The sequence below is a fragment of the Oryza glaberrima genome, chromosome 1 (genome assembly GCF_000147395.1).
Source record: "Oryza glaberrima chromosome 1, OglaRS2, whole genome shotgun sequence".
Taxonomy (NCBI): Eukaryota; Viridiplantae; Streptophyta; class Magnoliopsida; order Poales; family Poaceae; genus Oryza; species Oryza glaberrima.
The window spans coordinates 4,393,189-4,413,814 of record NC_068326.1 but is presented as its reverse complement, the minus strand read 5'-3'; the positions used below and the strand labels follow the sequence as shown (position 1 = coordinate 4,413,814).

The following is a 20,626-nucleotide window of genomic DNA, read 5'->3' as shown; positions in this document are numbered from 1 at the left end:
TTTTCTTTTTCCTCCTCTCTATAGCTGTTTTTAGTCTAGTGAGTTGTTCTGATTAAAACACAGATTTTACCTCGATTTTTATTAGCGCGTTTTTTAACTGTAAAATGGTGCATTGTATGAAAAACTTTTATATAGAAGTCATTTTGAAATATTACATAAATTTATTTTTTTAATTTGAATAATTAAAAATCAATTAATTATACGCTAATAATTTCCTTGTTTACATGGCCTAACTTTATCTACCTCTTCAGTGAAAAAAACAGCACCTAGGATGGATGTGCCATTTCTGCAGAAGGTGGGGGAAAAACTTCGTGCTGAAATCACGGTAAAGATGGAGTGCGACGTATAGACATTGCACAAGGACACCGTACTGTTTGTGTTGTGACACGTTTCTCTCTCGTTTTCTTTTTTGACCGTCTGCTTTCATGGTAGGTTCCATTCCGTTATCTATAAATAAAAAATTACAGTAAATATTATTACGATGTTTACTGCAGCTGAGGATGCAATTTGCAGAAGTTCTCGCCGATTCAGGTTTCAAGTAATAGGATCAGTTGGCACTTGGTGGTCGTCTTCTTGTTGTGCTCGTCTTCTTGTTCACTTGTTAACGCCTCGAATACTTCCATTTAACCAAGCAAAGGGGAAGTGACCAAGTTCATGAACTGCATATTGTCTGATACGTAAACAAATTAACCGAGTTGCCGACAGTAGCACAATAATGTATAATTGTCTTGTTAATTACTATAGGAGATCATCTCTGTTTGTTGGTTGTCTCTCCTTTTGCAGGAACATCATATGCCTGCTGGACTCTGAAGTGGTGTGCTGCACTTGTACTGTAGTGTGTAAGATCCAGCTGAATCACACAATCAAATGTAAACAACTACTCCACCAACGTGTGCTAATTAATTGTCAAATTTCATTATGCATACATAAAGTTGTAGCATAGCTGGTTCTCTGTCGTAGTTGCCTTTTGGGTAGCACACGGCACACCAGACAGCTAGCTAGTGTTCTCAAAAGTACACTGGTCTGATCAATCAGAGAGAGGATGATGCTTATGGCATTATCTTAAACCTAATGTTATCTATCTGTAGATTAATTAGCATGGCATCAAGCTAAATAAGTGTACATGTCAAAGCTCCAATTTAATGGACATGCAGAGATCTGATGGACATCTTTGCACATTGACTGGAACTCAAAACGTACGACGTATATATGTTTATATACGATGGTTTCTTTACATACGTATTTCGTACGTATATGCACTCTGCCAAGTGTCTCCAAGACTCAGCTTTGTTAGTACATCACAGCTTGTGTTTGAGCCAATCTCTTCATGACATAATGTACAATAATAATGCATTTCTTGCTTAAAATTATGCGTAGACTCCTCCGGCACCTAACTGACAATCTGTAATGTATCTTAGGTAATGCCAAGAAGATGAGATTGTAATCAAGAAACTTTTTATCATGATCTGATTCTGCAAGCTAGCAATTGGATCCATAGGGAATTAGCAGGGATCAGCTGGAAACTCACCTAACAGAGATGTCATGTTTGATTTGATTCTGCTTATAAGGTAGGAAATGCTCCCTGCAGGGATTAATTGAAGAATTGTTGTCTGACATTAGACTAATCCACATTTCTCCCTTCAGAGCCCACCAAAAACACTGCAAAAAAAGAGTTTTTTTTTGTCTTTAAATAAACAAGATCTTCAAGGACGATTAAGATTACCTTTACATTTTCAAGGGCCACACGCATGCACAAAATTTAGCTTACTTAAGAAAACAATAATTTTGCTAATTAATATAATGCTCAAGAATTTTTTTTTCTCAAAGTCTAACTAAGGAAACCATGCATGTTGCATATGGACATTTTAAACGGCAACATGAATTAAACTAACCAGAGCATCTAACTACAATTTGTTATGTTTAATTACCCCCCCAAAAGTGCAACCATATATGGCAACAAGGAGACATCAAACATTGCCGAAATCTGCCATCCATTTTCTAGTGCTACCAACGCCGGTGATGCTTATGTTGCTGACGTGGGGTTAGCCACTTAATTTTTGTCGATTATTTGCTGTTGCTTTTCAATCAGGCACGGCGGAATATTTAAATATATAACATGTCAATTTCCCAAAACCGTCGAAGAGGTTCCGTGGTTTTCTCTTTTCTTCTGCCAAAGCTGATTTGCAAAACCACCGCGGTGTTTCCATTCTTGTGCCAATTCCAGCTGCTAGGTTTTGAAGCTTTTCTGGTTTTCAATTAGGTTCAGTGTTGTAATAAAGTTTCGTACTCCTTAATGACAGGTTTGGTCCAAGTAAGCTACTCTATCGATTTTAAATTAATTATCATTTTAATTTTATCCTAAGTCAAACGATATATCTTTGACCAATTATTATAAATTCGTATAGTTAACAACATGAAATATATTTCTTTTAGTGAATCTAAAAACATGAATTTTATGATATTAAACTATAGGAATTTCGAAAAACTAATAAAGCTAAAATGACAAGCAATTTGAAATGGAGGGAGTAGTTATACGCTGCATTTTCCAAGCATGCAAACAATATTTCAATGTTGAGAAATTTTACGGTTCAAGTAGTACCGGAGGCATCACATTACACTATAAATGTAATGCGAGGGTCATCAGTTCAAATCCGATAGTCGGCTTTTTTCTCTATCAATGTTCCATGAACAAAAATACCTCTTTTTCTCCGAATTAAATGGAGAAGTCAGGATCTATTATGTCGTTCTACCCTACAATTTTGCTAGATACAAAACAATAAAATAAATAATATATATACAAAAATTCAGATGTTGATGAAATTCCATTTTTTGTGGTACTTTTAGTAGATTTTACTCTGTGTTGGCTCAATCCGAAGAAAATTATGCGGAAGCTTTGCAAAATTATTATGAAGCTACGCGACTAGAAATTGATCCCTATGATCAAAGTTATATACTCTATAACATAGGCCTTATACACACAAGCAATGGAGAGCATACAAAGGCTTTGGAATATTATTTCCGGGCACTAGAACGAAACCCCTTCTTACCACAAGCTTTTAATAATATGGCCGTGATCTGTCATTACGTGCGACTATCTCCACTATAGAAAGAAAAATAAGAAAGGATCAAATTTTCTAGTATTTACTAAAAAAGGGTGCTTTCTACGTAGGGATCGTCAAAACAACCATTTTACCCTATCAGCTGTAGGAAGAAAGGACACTTCATGAGAATCAAAATAGGAAGAAAGAAAGTATGGCCTATACTACTCTATGGATAGAGTTCTCAAACGGACTTTCCCAAACACAAAATACCTCCTTGTATTCGCACTCTCAAATGAGAGTGGAAGAAATTCGACTTTCATATAATATCTTAATAGAATTCCATGTAATGATCAATGTATTTTTTGGATTCTATATTATTTGCATGTCTAGAATCCTACCAAGAGAATACCCCCCATTTTTATGTAATTGAAGTAGGATTGACGAATAAGAAATAAACATAATACTGTTTATTAGTATCGCATAAAACCCGAAATGGGGCGTGGCCAAGTGGTAAGGCAGCGGGTTTTGGTCCCGTTACTCGGAGGTTCGAATCCTTCCGTCCCAGATTTTTTCTGATGAAACGAAAGATGAAATCGTATTGTATTTTGCACGAGACATAAAGTTTATTAAAGAGAATTTTTTTTCTTTTCTTTCAGTCATAAGTATCTGATGTTTAAGTTAAAATTTGGTTATTGACATTATGTGTAAACCACGTTATATTTATGAATGGAAGGTTTACCCAGGACATTGATAATCCAAATAAATACATCATCAAGATATAGTTGATGATTGGTTTTATATAAATTAATTTAGTGTTGTCGATATTACTTGACCTATGATAAAGTTGAAGAAGTTTAACTTACGATAAAACTAAAACACCTTGTAATACATAACTAATAATGGTCCTAAATAATTCAAAATATATATAGCACACAGGATTTTGGACTGAAAAAAGATTGTGAATATATATCGCGGTGCAACATGCAATGATTCGGCAACGGATGTACTATCATAGTACTTTCGTGGATCATGAGGTGCATAATCAAATGGCTGGTCTCGTAATCGGTGAGCAGAGGCCATCCTTATATATGTTGATTCTTAATTCGAGGGAGAGATGGTTGATTGGCATCTCAACAGAGTATTGCTGATCGGTTTGTTTAAATATGAGATTAATTTCAGTGCAAACCTTAGCCCCGCGTACAGCTCGAGATAGCTAGCTAGACAAGTCGTCCATGGTTACAGGGTTGAATAACCTTGTTTAATCGCTGGCATTTGGAGGTCAAACACATTATAAAATATTTAAATGCCTTCCTTGCCTTTACTCCGAGTGACATTCATAACCATCAAACCTGCAGACGATAAATTAAAACTTAATATGGTAACAGAGTTATAGTCATAAATTTTTTTCTTAGCTGGTTTTGTTAAGACGATGAAGAGGACGATGACGACGTGGGCATTAGCCTGGATTAAACAAAGGGTTGGGTTAAAGGAGAAGATAAGGCGTAACACCTGTAGACACGATCGCACGGGCTTGACGGCTTGAGCTGCTGCTGCTGCTGCATCTGTTGAATTTCTTCGATCAGCCGGAGAATGGCGACAACGGAAGCTGCCTTAATTTGCAGACGACGATCTGAATTTCTGATTACAGCTGTACTACGCTACACTGTCTGTATTGCTAACTTCCTCCTTTACTGAAAGGTCAGTCAGGGAGAAAGAGAGAGAGAGTGAGCAATCAATCATTGGGCAAAAAGAATCATCAAGCTTAGTAGTTAGTATAGGTTGGTCAAGCTCGAGCTCCAATTCTTTAATCCTCTGAAAGCTAAAAAAGTCCGGTCATCTCTCAACAGTGAACCCTCCTATATGCATACAGCTATGAGCAGCCTCTGACATCTCAATCACATGATCATGAGTGGTTTTCACATAGGTATATATACTTCCATTTGCCTATATATACCCCTCCCACACTTGGAACCTTGGATCATCTCATCTCACACACCCAAAAACCTTAATTTGCTTGATTGCCTCTTGTACTGCAGTGTTGCTTCCTACACTGCCATTGCATATAAATTTTGCACTGGAAGATTAATTCAGTCTGAGAGAACGAGAGAGAACATCATGGGTGGCAAGCTGTTGCCTGCTGCGGCGTTCGCCGGGTCGGCGCCGCCGCTGTCGCAGGTGGCAACGTCGGCGGCGCACGGCGAGGACTCGCCGTACTTCGCCGGGTGGAAGGCCTACGACGAGGACCCCTACCACGCCGTCGATAACCCCGACGGCGTCATACAGATGGGCCTCGCCGAGAACCAGGTCTCCTTCGACCTCCTCGAGGCCTACCTCCGTGACCACCCGGAGGCCGCCGGCTGGAGCACCGGCGGCGCCGGCGCCGGTAGCTTCAGGGACAACGCGCTGTTCCAGGATTACCATGGCCTCAAGAGCTTCAGGAAGGTACGTGAGAGAGAGAGAGAGAGAGAGAGTTTGCAATTCTTGCTTTGCTTGGCTCGAACGCCATGCATGGTGGACTGATCGAGATGGCGGCGGCTTGCTTGGCCACCATTGTTGCTTGCAGGCGATGGCGAGCTTCATGGGGAAGATACGCGGCGGCAAGGCGAGGTTTGACCCCGACCGCATCGTGCTCACCGCCGGCGCCACCGCCGCCAACGAGCTCCTCACCTTCATCCTCGCCAACCCCGGCGACTCCCTGCTCATCCCTACCCCTTACTACCCCGGGTAAGCCACTGTTCCATTGCCATTGCCATGCATCTAGCTAGCTTGGGATCGATCGAGCAGAGTGGCAGGCTGAGCTGACATCCATGGCGTGCAGGTTTGACAGGGACTTGAGGTGGAGGACGGGGGTGAACATCGTGCCGGTGCGGTGCGACAGCGCGAACGGGTTCCAGGTCACGGTCGCCGCGCTCCAGGCGGCGTACGACGAGGCCGCCGCGGCGGGGATGCGCGCCCGCGCCGTCCTGATCACCAACCCCTCCAACCCGCTCGGCACCACGGTCAGGCGCAAGGTGCTCGACGACATCCTCGACTTCGTGTCGCGCAACGACATCCACCTCATCTCCGACGAGATCTACTCCGGCTCCGTCTTCGCCGCGCCGGACCTCGTCAGCGTGGCGGAGCTCGTCGAGGCGCGCGGCGGCGACGGCATCGCCGGCCGCGTCCACATCGTCTACAGCCTCTCCAAGGACCTGGGCCTCCCGGGGTTCCGCGTCGGCGTGGTCTACTCCTACAACGACGCCGTCGTGACGGCGGCGCGGCGGATGTCGAGCTTCACGCTGGTGTCGTCGCAGACGCAGAAGACGCTGGCGGCGATGCTGTCCGACGAGGCGTTCGCCGGGGAGTACATCCGCACCAACCGCCGCCGGCTCCGGGAGCGGCACGAGCACGTGGTGGCCGGGCTGGCGCGCGCCGGCGTGCCGTGCCTGCGCGGCAATGCTGGGCTGTTCGTGTGGATGGACATGCGGCGGCTGCTGCTCGGCGGCGGCGGCGTCGGCGGCGAGCTGAGGCTGTGGGAGAAGCTGCTGCGCGAGGCGAAGCTGAACATCTCGCCGGGGTCGTCGTGCCATTGCTCGGAGGCCGGCTGGTTCAGGGTGTGCTTCGCCAACATGAGCTTGGACACGCTGGATCTTGCACTCCACAGGATAAGCCGCTTCGTGGACACGTGGAATGGAACAAAGCAACAAGCTAGCTGCCAGCAGCAAGAACAGCAATAATTTTTAGTTAATTTGGTTAATTAGTTAGTTAATTGATTAAAGGAAGTATAAGTAATTTTTTGGTAAATTATTAAAAAAAACATATTTATCAGTTGCAAAGGTAGTTATATTATGGGGATTAAGTGGTGACATACACTTGTTTCATTTATCTATTGTACCATTAGTTTTGTAACCAAATTTGTCTCTCTCACATATTGGAGAGACGACAAATTAATACAGATAAGACTGGTCTAGCTCATTCAAGGTTAATTCTCTCCTTATGCTCCAGTTAGATGATCATGAGATCAAATCGTCTCTCAGCTCCTAGGGAATTCATGTAAAATTCCTACAAAAAAAATTACATAACTCCTTTGTTAATAATGGATACTTTTTCTTGCTGTGATTTTTTTCCCTACGCATGAGTACACTTGGTACTTTTATTATTGCTTTAAAAAAATTTAAAACTCTAAAATATTACTGTTACAGTAACAGTAAGGACTAGGAACCAAAAGGGGTTCAGTATTTCTAAATTGAAAAATATTTTGCAGCAACAAACTGCCATTCCCTCGAAAAAGAAAAAACAAACTTGCCATGCTCCCCATCTGGTTGTTCAAGTGATATCCTAACTGCATATCACTCTGGACATTTTTTTAGTTGATTGACTTTTGTGGTTCAGTTTTGCTTTGACTTCTTTTCATTTATATACCGTATGGTTGAACTGTAATTATCAAAACTACAATCAATTCTGAATCCTTTCCAGAAAGGTCCATGGTTGAATGGAAAATAAAGCCCCAAATATAAATGTCAACCCAACCCTACGTTAATCGGTCACCCTCGTCGAATAAATAGCACTTTTATAAGGAACCACCCATGTTAGGATAAGAAAAATTATTTGGTTGAGATCATCACTTCGATGTAACTTAATTTGAAGCGCATCATGTATGTACAACGTCAAATCCGAGTGTCCTGGCAATGATCATATTAAATCAGTATGACCATGTCAATGAATTTTACTATTGGATATAAAATGGATTTTAGTCACTTGAGTGCATGTCCCTTATATACCTCTTTTTTCTTAAATTAAATATGAATGAATGGCTGTGAAAATTTTCAAAAATAAATTTGACAATGCAGAGTGATATTCTTCACTCCACAAAAACTCAAGTTCAAACTTGATCTACACACTAAAAAGGGACAAATTTGAGCACCTATTACCCAACAATGTTTCTGCCATGGCATCTCCCCTCCCATCTCCGGTGACTTGCGTGGCTGTATTTATGAACCCCTGAATGTTGAGTCCATCCTTACCTTGGCGGCTTGGCTAGAGGCGTGCGGTAGATTTTGATGGTGGCTATTCAAACTTTATACTATAATATATCAATGATGAAAATAAGATATATCTCGCTAGTTTTAAGTTTAAATAGAGAGCTATTTTCTAAAACATGGGTATTCCGTATTCAACCGAATAAACCCACTTAACACTTCACTTCCGATGTCAATTGCTAGTAGGAAATTATATGTAAATTTTGGAGTTTAGCCTAATGAATATGGTAGTTCCGCTCTACTCTCTTTTTCGTAAAATAAATTAATTTTTAGAGTTCAAAATTTATCTCAAAACAGGTTGATTACACTCTTAATCATAATTAGTACTCCCGACAAAAATGCAAGACATATATTCTTTGTCACCAAAATCAAGGAGGAATTAACTCAACCTCATGTAACAAAATCAAAGAACTTTATACATGCATACAACAAATGAATATTGCCAGATGATTCCTTAGGTTATGATCTAGTATATAGAAACTATAGTCTATAAATATAATCATCTCTTTTAGAAAAACTAAAAACTAAAAATATGCCTAATACTTTTGGATAGAAGAAATATATAAATGGATAAGTTTTGTCTATTTAATAGGAGTATATGTTATCTACTTAGTACCCATCGATACTCTACTTAATTTCTTATTAATACTGGACACTTTCTTTCTTTCTTACTAATTTTTTTAAGAGATAAGCCTTTTTATTTTGGACGGGGAGTATGTTTGGATTTTTTTTAAAAAAATTATACGACAGAGTACAGACGCACATGTACACATTATATGCACGAAATATCTGTGGACACCATGATTTAAACTCTGATGGGTGAAGTCATGTGCACCATAACTCTACCACCGCACCACACCACTTGTGTTTCTCCAGTATGTTTGGATCTGTTCCGGCTCAACCTCTGCTGACACGGCCTAGCTTGCAGCAGCGAGACGACAGAATTTCCCATGCCAGCCTACCATGGCGCGACAAGAATAGCACGGGAACCAAAAGAGATCTCTCGCCCGACCAGTCAGCAGCAAGCAGCTGCGACAGCAGCAACAACAACTACACTAGCACCAACAAGTTAGTTACACGTAGGCACACCCAGGCAACGCAGGAACCCGGCAAATATATTCCCCTGTCTCGTCTCGTCTCGTCTCGCCAATTTGCCTGAATATGAATTGCCAGGTTGGCCTGATCTTTGCTGTTCCTCCCCAACCACTGCAAACCTCACCGATCAGTAGCAGCAGATCTCGAGTTAATTAGTTGCATTGCGTATCACACATCTACCCATGCATGCATGGCTAGCTTAATTACCTGTATCTGATCGCATTGGGAGATCTTGGCTTTGTTTGGATCCTTTGTTCTCCAGAATCTTGCTATTTACGAGTATTAAACGTAGATTATCGACAAAATCGATTCTATAACCCCTAGGCTATTTTGCGAGACGAATCTAATGATGTATATTAATCTATGATTAGTGACTGATTACTGTAACATCACTGTAGCAAATCATGGATTAATATACCTCGTTAGATTCGTCTCACAAAATAGCCTTAGAATTATGGAATGAGTTTTATCAATAATCTATGTTTAATACTCCTAAATATCAAGATTCTGGAGGGCTATTTAATAGCCCTCCGGATCCAAACAGGGTCCTTGTTGGGAGAAACATCGGCAAGGGAAACTTCAGTACAGTGCAGCTTCAGCTGCTGCTAACTATAATTAACCAATTAAGTAGAGATGGCTGCTCCCTTGAGTACTTAACCGTACACTAATCATCGATTATGCACGGTCGTGTAAAGCGTCAGCACGGCATATGCATGATTGATTGATTGATTGATTGATGATTGGTTGGCTTATTATGCCCCATTAACTGGAATGCTTTGAGTTACGAACTGATCGATCGATCCAACTGCATTTTGATTGGCAATTTGGCATTGGAGACGAACTGACGGCGTACGTCCACTTGGCTGATCGCGAGCCGCGTGCAGCGATCGATCGATGCGCAGGTCAGGTCAGGTCGCCGTCGATCGATCGATCGATTCCACGACGTTGTACTCCTCCATTGCTTCGTCTTCTCCGCGTGTGAAGGAATAATAATTCGATCGAGCGCACAGGTGTTCGACACTTCGATCGAGCATATGTTCTTGGAGAATTTGCTGAGAGGCTTTTCGATCGATCGATCTGACCCGGCCGATGTGCAGACAAGACATTATTGACTGGAGAATCTGCAAGTTTCAGGGGCTTTTTGCGGCGGCCGGAGAGGACTTTTGTACTGTCTTAATCACGGGCTCACATCTCCAATAACAATACAGTTGTCAACCTCTGTCTCTAGAATTTAGGTTACTGGTTGTGCATCCAAAAAGCTAAGATGATGGGGATGCAAAACATTTCAATGGTCTGAAGTTTTTGTCTAACTTTTCCACAAAAGTAGTCACGTCAAAAAAGGTTTTGCTTAAGGTCTATTCGAATAAGCTGTCTAGCTGATAAAATATATTACTCCTTCCATCTCTAAATGTTTAATGTCGTTTACTTTTTAAATATGTTTGACCGTTTGTCTTATTCAAAAAATTTAAGTAATTATTAATTCTTTTCCTATCATTTGATTCATTGTTAAATATACTTTTATATATATATATAGTTCTACATATTTCACAAAAGTTTTTGAATAAGACGACGAACGGTCAAACATGTTTAAAAAAGTCAATGGCGTCAAACATTTAGGGAATGAGGGAGTATAAAGTTAACAAATAAATTAGAAATGGTTGTCTAAGAAATAGTAATGTATATAGTTTTTACGTCCATTAGCTCAAAACAAAAACGCGAATATTAGGGAAAGACCTAATATCAAATAATTAAAAGGGGTGAGGCTTCGAACCTAGGTCGTCTAGTCCACCACCTTGTGGAGCTAGCCGGAAGACCCCTGGGCGTTTCTCATCCATTAGCTCAAAACAACGGAACCTATGGTGAGAATTGTGGTCATCCCAAATGGTTTATGCTTAGGAACTCAACTCTGACGGCTTTATGCTAGTGAGCTAGTCTAATACAAGAGGATACGAAGAACAAGAGTCATGTATAATAGAAAATCCAAGAAATGCCATCAACATGCATCTGATTTTACGTTTGAGAGAATCCCTTATATGCCACTCCAAATTAACCGGCTCCCTTATATGCCACTTCAACTTGGCTTCTCCCTTTTATGCCACCGATTCAAGTTTCTCCTCCCTTTTATGCCATTCCCGTCAGTCCACCGCCAGTTGACCGTTAACTTCATTGTAAAAGGACACATTTGCCCTTGAGAATTAGTATACAACCAATAATATGTATTTTAGTACTAATATAGCTACTGGATACAACATATGAAAATTGATTTTTTCTGCATCACATGCAATTTTAGCCATTACCATCACAAATAAATTTTCAATGTAAGCATGAAATATGCAGTTTTCTAATAATATTTTTAATATAAATAGCATTTTTCACTAGTTCTAACAAAATTTTGTTTACTCAAAAAGGATTTAAAATAAATTAGTTATGATTTTTTGAAGTTTACATATTTTTTAGTTGAGAGGGTATATTGGTCATTTAAGAAAAAAACTAACCTTTGACTAACAGTCAACTAAAACTACAGTGGTGGGAGTGGCATAAAAGGGTGAAAAAAATTGAACTAGTGGCATATAAGGGAGAAGCCAATTTTAAGTGGCATATAAAGGAACTGGTCAAATTCTAGTGGCATATAAGGTATTCTCTCTTTACGTTTTGCCATCAGCGAGTGTAAGTATAAGAAAATATGGTAGTACAGGTATCTTTGTATAAGAAATGTCATCACCGTCACCCTTCCGTTCATGGGTTTCTGTTAGCAAATGTTAATTTTATACAAATTAATAACCAAATTGCCCTCATTGTCATAGACCAAGGTCACAAACCTTACCAAAGCAAATTTGGGAAAGACTTTGGTGGGCCAAAGAAAAAGGGGGAATCGTAGATCTTTCCTTCCCCCGGCAGCAGTGGTGCTGTCTGGCGGAGTGGCCGACGGGTGTTGGCGCGGCATACATCCCGCTTGAAAGTCATGGTGACGGCACACACGTAGGGGTTGCCTGCGTGGAGAGGAACTCTGAAAGATAATTTTAACGGTATCAAAATAAGTTGGACAATACATTGTACAGCCTTCACAAGGACAAACGGGTCTTTCCACTATGGCTAACGAAAGCCCATGAATGGAACAGTGACGACAATAGCACTCCTTAAACAATGACATTTAATGACGTTTGTATGGTCGTATTCCCAGAAACTTGCAATAGTCGAGGGTAAAACGTGAAATTAATTAGACTCTTGTCAATGGTATATTTTGGATTATCTCCATATATAATTATTTCTTATCATGTTCAAATCAACAAAAACACATGTTAAACAAATGGCAGGTAGCTAGATTTGCACAAATAGCTCCTATTCCTTCAAGTCATGAATTCAATACGCATTAACCAGATGTGTACAATATCATGGAAAAGATAGGATGACTTGACCAGCCAATTGGTTCTTGATCATCTGAGATAACCTTTTGTTTCCTAGCCTCTGATTTGTCATGCTCACATTAAGCTAGTTGACGAAGTTAGTGACTAGCTTGGATGTTAGCCGACCATTCCTTTCATACCATATAGGCATCGTCTGGGAATTTGTTACCGTCTTACTTCGAAGTTAGGATATTTTTTTCAGATCATCTCTCCCGTAAGATCCATATATCAGTGAGAAAATAAGCTATGAAACATATAACAAGGTAAATCCTATTCCATCTATTTCAATCTACTTATCGTTTTAGGGAATCTCATATTAAACTAAGAGGTGCGACAAATTACGTTGCTATCCTCATTAATTACATCATAATCATCTTTTCCATATTAACAATTATTTTTTTTGTGAGGAGAACTAGTACGTACGTATGACTGCATAGATAATGAAGGGTAGGATGGGACAGACATTTCTAAAAATGCTTTTAAATGTGATAATGGCAAGTATTTTGATAAAAAATTTAAATGCTAAAACAATGAGAAATTGAGATGGAGGGAGCTTAATGAACATATCTGTATTCAATATAAGTCATGGTGCACGCTGAGCTGTATTTCAAAGTGAGAAGATTTTTCTTCTCTGTAGTATAAGTGTATGGCATAAGAACCAATACTTTTTTTTTAGATAATGGATAAGAACCAATACTTAAATTACTGAAATAATGGACTCATCACTAAGTCATTTTCTTACAGTACTACTCCATAATTCCATGCTTGGCTGAAGCTTACAGATTTATATCTGCTATATATATACATATGCATGATATATCTTGAGAATGCACAGCTAGCTGCATAGGGTGTACAGTTGTGCATTGTTTTTTCATTCTGCATGCATTGGATCTGCAGTGCAATTACAAGTTGGTTACTAGTTTAATGTGTTCTTCTGCAAGAGATTGGGAAGGAATGCGAGGTCGCCGTGTGCGAACAACAGACAACATATCTGAAAGGGCAACTTGCCACTAGAAAAAATGTTTGGCTATCTTAACAAGAATGATCAAAACAACAGCAACTTGGCTAGTGCTGACCATGATTGTGCAAAGCGCTGGTAATCTGGTTGACGAGGACTCTTCGCAACAGCATAAGGTCCATCCATTGTGGCAATTAATTGCAACAGTTCAACACCAGCTGCCACTAGGCATTTTTTCTTTCTACAGGCAAGAGTCTATGCACATTACTTGCACACTTTCAGAGACTTGGAAAGTTGGAGGTAGTGTATTTTTCTAATTAAGAGGTACTCCCTCCGTACTCGTAATGGAAATCGTTTTGGACAGCGACACGGTCTCCAAAACACAACTTTAACTTCTTTTTTCTATAAAAACATTTATTGAAAAATGATATATGTATACTTTTATGAAAGTATTTTTCAAGACAAATCTATTCATATAATTTTTACATTTTCAAACTCAACAACTTAAGAATTATTAATGATTTATATTCCCAAGGTTTGACTTAACAATTGTCTTAAACGACTTTCTTTATGAGTATAGAGGGAGTAGTAGAGAAGCTTAATCGTGTTTAGTTGTTTACACAAACTAATAATAAAAAAAGTACATTTTACTCCCGTGGGCTATTTTATTGGAGTACTTACCACTCTAAACTATTTTTGGCTTATTTTATCCTCTAAACTATTATAATTGTTTTACTTTACTGTTCAATAGCATTTTTCTTCTATTTTTTTATACAAGTCATATTTTAAGCTAAAACTTTTTAGATCCATAGATGATGCCATCATCAAAATTTGGAAATAATTTCAATTTTTTATAATTATTTGCTTAAAATTTAAAACCTCGATGTTTACACCCGTCTTCTTGTTTCCTACATATGTAAAAGTGAAAAAAAAAATCTAAAAATGTTTAAAGGTAAGTTAAAATGCGTCTCTATCAGTCCTAACAAAATATTGTGCAAATGGTGACTTATACAGAGAAAGAAAAAAAAAGAAATAGCATTATAAAGTAAGGTGAACCGTTTTCAATAATTCGAGGTGTAAATTAAATAAACTGGAAAAATGTTCAGGGGTTAAGTGCTCTGGCAAAATAGTTTGGAAGACCAAAATGACCTTTATCCTGCAGAAACATACGGGGCAGCAGTGTAAATATATGCAGTCCTGCAATTCTGCAAATGCTAGCTTCTAGCGACTCGAATATGCTGATGATCGATTTGCTTATAAACAAAGCATATTTTATAAGAAAAATCTTCCTGGAATATATCGTTGAAGAGTTCAAAGATGCAAAATGCACTTAACCCCAAAGTTTAGGAGACAAAATAATAGTAGAGTACTAATTATATCTTGCTCATTGACTACTAATTAAATACATCGATCCCCTTGCTAGCTAAATGACGCCACAATATTGGATCGATGAATCGATGATGATGCATTGGAACCAGTCAAATTAGAAATAACGAGGAGTATCGATCTTCCAAAGGGATCTCCTGATCTCCTTGTACGCATGCATGCAAATGTAAGTCAGTAAGTGCAATTATATTACTCCCTTCTTCTCTAAATGTTTGACGGTATTGACTATTTAAAATATGTTTGACCATTCGTTTTATTAAAAACTTTTATGAAATATGTAAAACTATATGTATTATATATATATAAGTATATTTAACAATAAATCAAATGATAGGAAAAGAATTAATAATTACTTAAATTTTCTAAATAAGACAAACGATCAAACATTTTTTTAAAAAGTCAATGGCGTCAAACATTTTGAGATGGAGGGAGTATATAGTATACATGCAAATCAACACTCCACAAGTAAACTAGTTTATTACCATGGTGTCATTATCACTCCATGTATACGTAATGCTTTTGACAATCTTTTTGGGATAAGAAAATTAGTGTTTTTGACAAGAGGTGCATTGACATTGGCACAGATAATACTCCTATAATGCAGACGACCGAATTGGGCTATATGTTATTTTAGCCCAATCTTGAGATGGCCATCTTCTTAAGTCAATCTTGAGATTTTTTTTTAAAAAAAATTGCATCGATCTCACTTGCAGCTTCATTTGTCCTCCTTTCTCTGGTCGAAATATAATTGAAAGGTTTTGACTTTGCAGTTTTAGAATTGACACTACACTGGTAAAGCACTGATTTTGTTTGTTTGACTAATTCGATCAGCGTTTTGTTTACGCAGTTATGTCAGTCTCATCAGATGAGACTATGATAAAACCTGCTTTTGGTGACTTCATCTCCTGTATTCTGGGCAGTTTTGAGTGACATTCTGTGGGCTTCTGCTCCAGTTTTGGTTCGTTTCCGGCGAGGAAAATCGGCGACGGCTGTTCATTCATGCAAGTCAAATTATATAGGAGTATAATATATACATTACCTTACATAGATGACTTTCTTAACCTGCTTAAACATGCATATTATTTGTTTTCTTCAAGGAACATAACATATTTGGCAATGGTTGTGTGGAGATTGACCACTGGATGCGACTTCCAGTCATTTTCTTTCATTTCAGCGATATGATGCTCCGATTTTTATGCCTTTTCGATGCTGCAACAGACGGCTCATGGATGTATGGACAATATAACTTTGGTTGAAGGTTGAGACGAAAATGAAATCATATCCACTGAACTTCATTCAACCTGTTGATGTTTGTCATTTGGCCATCTAAAAGGGGAATCTTGTGCAGTTGTGCTACTTGGCTGTTGGCTCACCAACATGCACCCATGATGCAAGCTTTTTTCTCTTCTTTTTTTTTTTAAGAAACACGTTAGAAACACATACGCTCATAACATCCACACACTTATCTATGTAAACACACACGTACATTCTACCCCTATGATGTAATAGTATTTTGTGATACTTGTGATGTAGATATCTGTTGACGGTTAAAATTGATGTTTTCTATCTAGAAAATTTTTTGGAGGTGGTTAACTTATATAAAAGTAAAACCACATAAATATGGCTAAAGGACAATCAAGGCAATCGTCAGCTCCAATTACCTTTTGCCTAAGGGAAGCCCATGGGCCTTTCGGTCCAATTATCTTTGGCCCACTATTCAATGTGCCTGCGCGTTGAGGCCCACATATACCTTTTCTTTTTCTAGAAAAGGCCCAAATATATTTAACCCGACAATATTAGCTCATCTTGCATTCATGGGCTTAATCTTTTTGTGCCCTTACGTTCGGCCCTTGCTAATCAACAACCAGTCTTGGCTGCTTCTTATTTTCTCCCCCACAAAGAATATAGTTTGCTCTATAGTTGATAAGCCATAGAAAAAAAATATTACTAGTAGTAATATAAATAATTTATAAATAAAACTTTCATATCGGTGTTTTTTACCAATTGAAAAGCCAATATTATAAAATAAACTACGATGGAAAAAACCAAAAAATCAACTTAAAATTAAATTCTAAAATTTAAATTCTGAATGCGGTTGATAAGACAACATGCAAATAATGGAGCTGCCAGAAAAAGAAGAGGCAGAAGTGCAGAACAGATTGACAAACAGCCTATCAAATGATTAAGCAGCAAAGGTAGCCGCATGCAGAATTCATCTTCATTTTAAATACTAAAATTAGGAGCTAGCTAAGCTGGTTGTGTCTAATCATTTCAACGCGGAGCCTGAATCGGTTTGTCGGGAGAGTCCGAGAAGAACATATAGCCCAATTCTAGCCATGGATTAGTAATGGGTTAACTAATTTGCAGTAATATATATATACTCAGATATGAGATCCCAAGATTGTTCTTCCATGTGCCAATCAATCATAGGTTAAGACTGTTGCAACGCCCGGTAGCTTGCAACCAATAGTACGCTACACGCCGCTGCTGTTGATAATTTGAAGGTCGCAACCATCCACACATAGGAAGAATCTACGTACAACCTAGGCTGTATCTTGGAAAATTTTTCAGACACTTTGGAAGGATTTCGGACAAATAATGTTAGGCCGTATTCAAGCTCCAAACATCTCACATGATTTTTCAAACTTGTCCAAGTTCTGAAAAACCAATTCTTCATGCATTGAAGCTGCTAGTTCCACAAACTTCGTCAAACCAAACCACCCTAGAAGAATTTCAGACAAAAATCTCTCGGGCCATATTCAGTTCCAAACATCTCACACGTTTTCTAACTTGTCTGCACAGTTTCAAGTTCTGAAAAACCCAATCCTTCATGCATTCAAGCTACTATCTCTGCAAACTACAAACTAGTACCTTAACTTGCTGCAACAATGGCCTAACCAGACCCTAATTAGAACCCTAATCTCGCAGTACCATCACTGCTACTGGACTCCTAATTAGCGCCATGTCTCCTCTCCTCCAGATTCTTCCTCTGACGAGAGCCGCGTGGGCGCCTCCTGTTCCGATCTCTGCAACTCACCAGTGCTCTTGCTTGAATTATTTGCAGGATCGCACGGCTGCTATTTACTACTGGTCGTCAAGAATGGACAGGCAATCTACTTACCGATGGGTTCTTTCGCCTTCAATGATTCGCATGCATGCACAGGCCGGTACAGCGATTGAACATCATCACCATCGTTCACCTGCATTGCTCCATCAATGGACGATGAAGCCACTGGCACAGTGCCGAGTACTGTACTGAATAATGGGCCATGATATGCTTGTGTGGACGATGAAGATCAGTGCCATGCTGCTGATGCTAACCTTGCTCACCGACAGCCCAAGGAGATTATTTAAAGGAGTTCTTGGTGATAATGTTTATCACGTGGATCAGTTTAGTACTGTAATTTTTGAGAGGTTCTGAACTTGCCCAGCTAACAAGTTTCAGGTCAAAGTGTCAGACACTTGTTTGTAACTTATCCAGTTTTATGAACTGAATCTACTGAATTGTTTCACGTGTAATTTGTGGGTTCAAAGAGATGGCCAAAGTCTCATGTCTTCTTGTTGTTTTAATTGGTTGTGTAGCCCTGCACTTATTTTAATCAGGTTGCTTGTTCCGATTGATTATAGACAAAATGTTGTTGAAACTAAACGGTATATGGTCCTGACTCGTCTGTGTGCCACTACTTCTGGAACTACCTGCAACTGCTGGCCTGTCATGCAGCTAGCAGCCAGCTTAATTGATGATTGTTTATTGTAATTCCTTTTCCAAATGACCAATGAAGTGTAGTCAATTGATAACTAACAGGCCGAAGCCAACAGATAATACAAAAAAGAACAAAATCAGGACTCTAAGGCAATAGATTAATCAAAGAAGAAATTCAGCAGTGTACGTAATTCAGAAGGTATATGCTGTCAGCCTGTCATACATAGGTATGCACATACACATTACACGCATGACTATAATCTCATTCTGCTTTATTTACAGATGATATGTTAGTGTCATAGATAATGTATGAAAAAAAACATCAGAACTATTTGTGTTTTGCCATGCATTTTGGGCGTCCTTCCTGAATAAACTGTTTCGCTGTAATTATTCAAGGTTTCTCGATGGCAAATTGTTCTGCATATGCACATTTGGTAGATCTCGGATTAGAATTGATTGAGTGGTGTAGATTTGCATCGTCAGTCCCTTTTATTTTGTCCATGTATGCATCCGTGCATGCATGAACAGTAAGAGTAGCTCTCAACTCTCAAGATTAATCTGCATGATCTTTTTTTTTAAGGAATCAGCACGAGATTGTGCTATTTCATTAGATATAGGCGTAAAAAAATACATCCCTTGGAGGAAAAAAAAAAGAGCTGTACAAGAAAAAATTCTTTAAGTCGCCTTGCGCCTGTCATTATCTATGTTTTTGCCTCTTCCTTTATTTGTGCTATAAGGTTGGGAGTCGCCGTTTTCTTGTGCTCAAAGATCCTTTTTCTTTCCAGATCCTTTGGTTCCTGCATGATCTGTTTGATTCACAGCAAAAACTTTTTCCATGAAAGTGATCGAATTCGATCTGCATCTGTCACGTACTGAAACTCTCTCTCTCTCTCTCTCCATCTGTCCATTGACAGAAGAGCCAATCAAGGCGACTATTGCTCGATTTGATTGGCTTCATTGTCGCGATGTTTAGGCAAAATCTTGACAGGTTTGACCGAATAAACAGCATGCGAGATCGAAATGATGTATATGGACAAAACTAACGGAGTAGTATTTTGTTCGCATTGGACCTAACAATAATCCTGACACGAAAAAGTTTAACCGGTGTCTGCCTACTTAATTGCAAGTCAACTGATAACTAACCAATTGCTGGTTACCGCTTACTGCGGCACAACACCTGCATCATATCATATCACTGATCGTCTGAATCGCAACAGTGAAAATTAAGCTAACTTTCTAAAGATAAAAATTCAAGCTAATTTCTAAGCCTTCCTATCGTAGTATCCACGAATTATTATCATCTGAGCAACGACGTGAGGAGGAAGGAGAAGATTAAAGAGAGTAATTAATCCACCCATGGACAGGGAGATCGATCGCCGGCCATTACTGCACGTACACACACGCACGACGTGATGGCCGAGCAGAATTAAGGATTAATAAAGAAGAAGCTTTCGATCTCTCACGGAGGAGACATGGAGCACCACTCGATCGATCTCAGCTGCAATTAAAATCAAATAACTATAGATTAGTACTACCTCCGTTTTTTAATAGATGACGCCGTCGACTTTTTCTCACATGTTTAACCATTTGTCTTATTAAAAAAATTATGCAAATGTATAAAAATATAAATCATACTTAAAGTACTATGAGTAATAAAACAACTCATAACAAAATAAATTATAATTACGTAATTTTTTTTGAATAACACGAATGGTTAAATATGTAAGAAAAAGTTAACAGCGTCGTCTATTAAAAAAATGATAACTAGGTCAGTTGGGTAATTAGACCAACCGACGAACTCTGATGGCGACCTTGGACCGACCGACTGATCCCCTGTGCCACTCGTGCTCGATAGATCGATCAATCGATCGATCTAGCTTTGCAATTTCTGCAGAAAAATTACTAATTAATCAACCTCGTCAGATCCATCCACAAGCCTACAAAGTGTAACCAGTTAATTAATTTACCAGTTGAGTACAGTACTACTACTAGCTAGCTAGCAAGCATTACTGCAGTTGAAG

The 20,626-nt window shown here is 39.0% G+C and overlaps 1 protein-coding gene across 1 annotated transcript; it reads left to right on the top strand.

Annotated features, from left to right (window-relative positions):
* Nucleotides 1–4,940: 4,940 nt before the first annotated feature.
* LOC127759895 (1-aminocyclopropane-1-carboxylate synthase 5) lies at nt 4,941–6,847 on the top strand. Its single transcript, XM_052284113.1, has 3 exons — nt 4,941–5,483; nt 5,605–5,765; nt 5,860–6,847. The coding sequence occupies exons 1-3, from the start codon at nt 4,941–4,943 to the stop codon at nt 6,755–6,757; spliced, it is 1,602 nt and encodes a 533-aa protein (XP_052140073.1). The 3' UTR covers nt 6,758–6,847.
* Nucleotides 6,848–20,626: the final 13,779 nt, after the last annotated feature.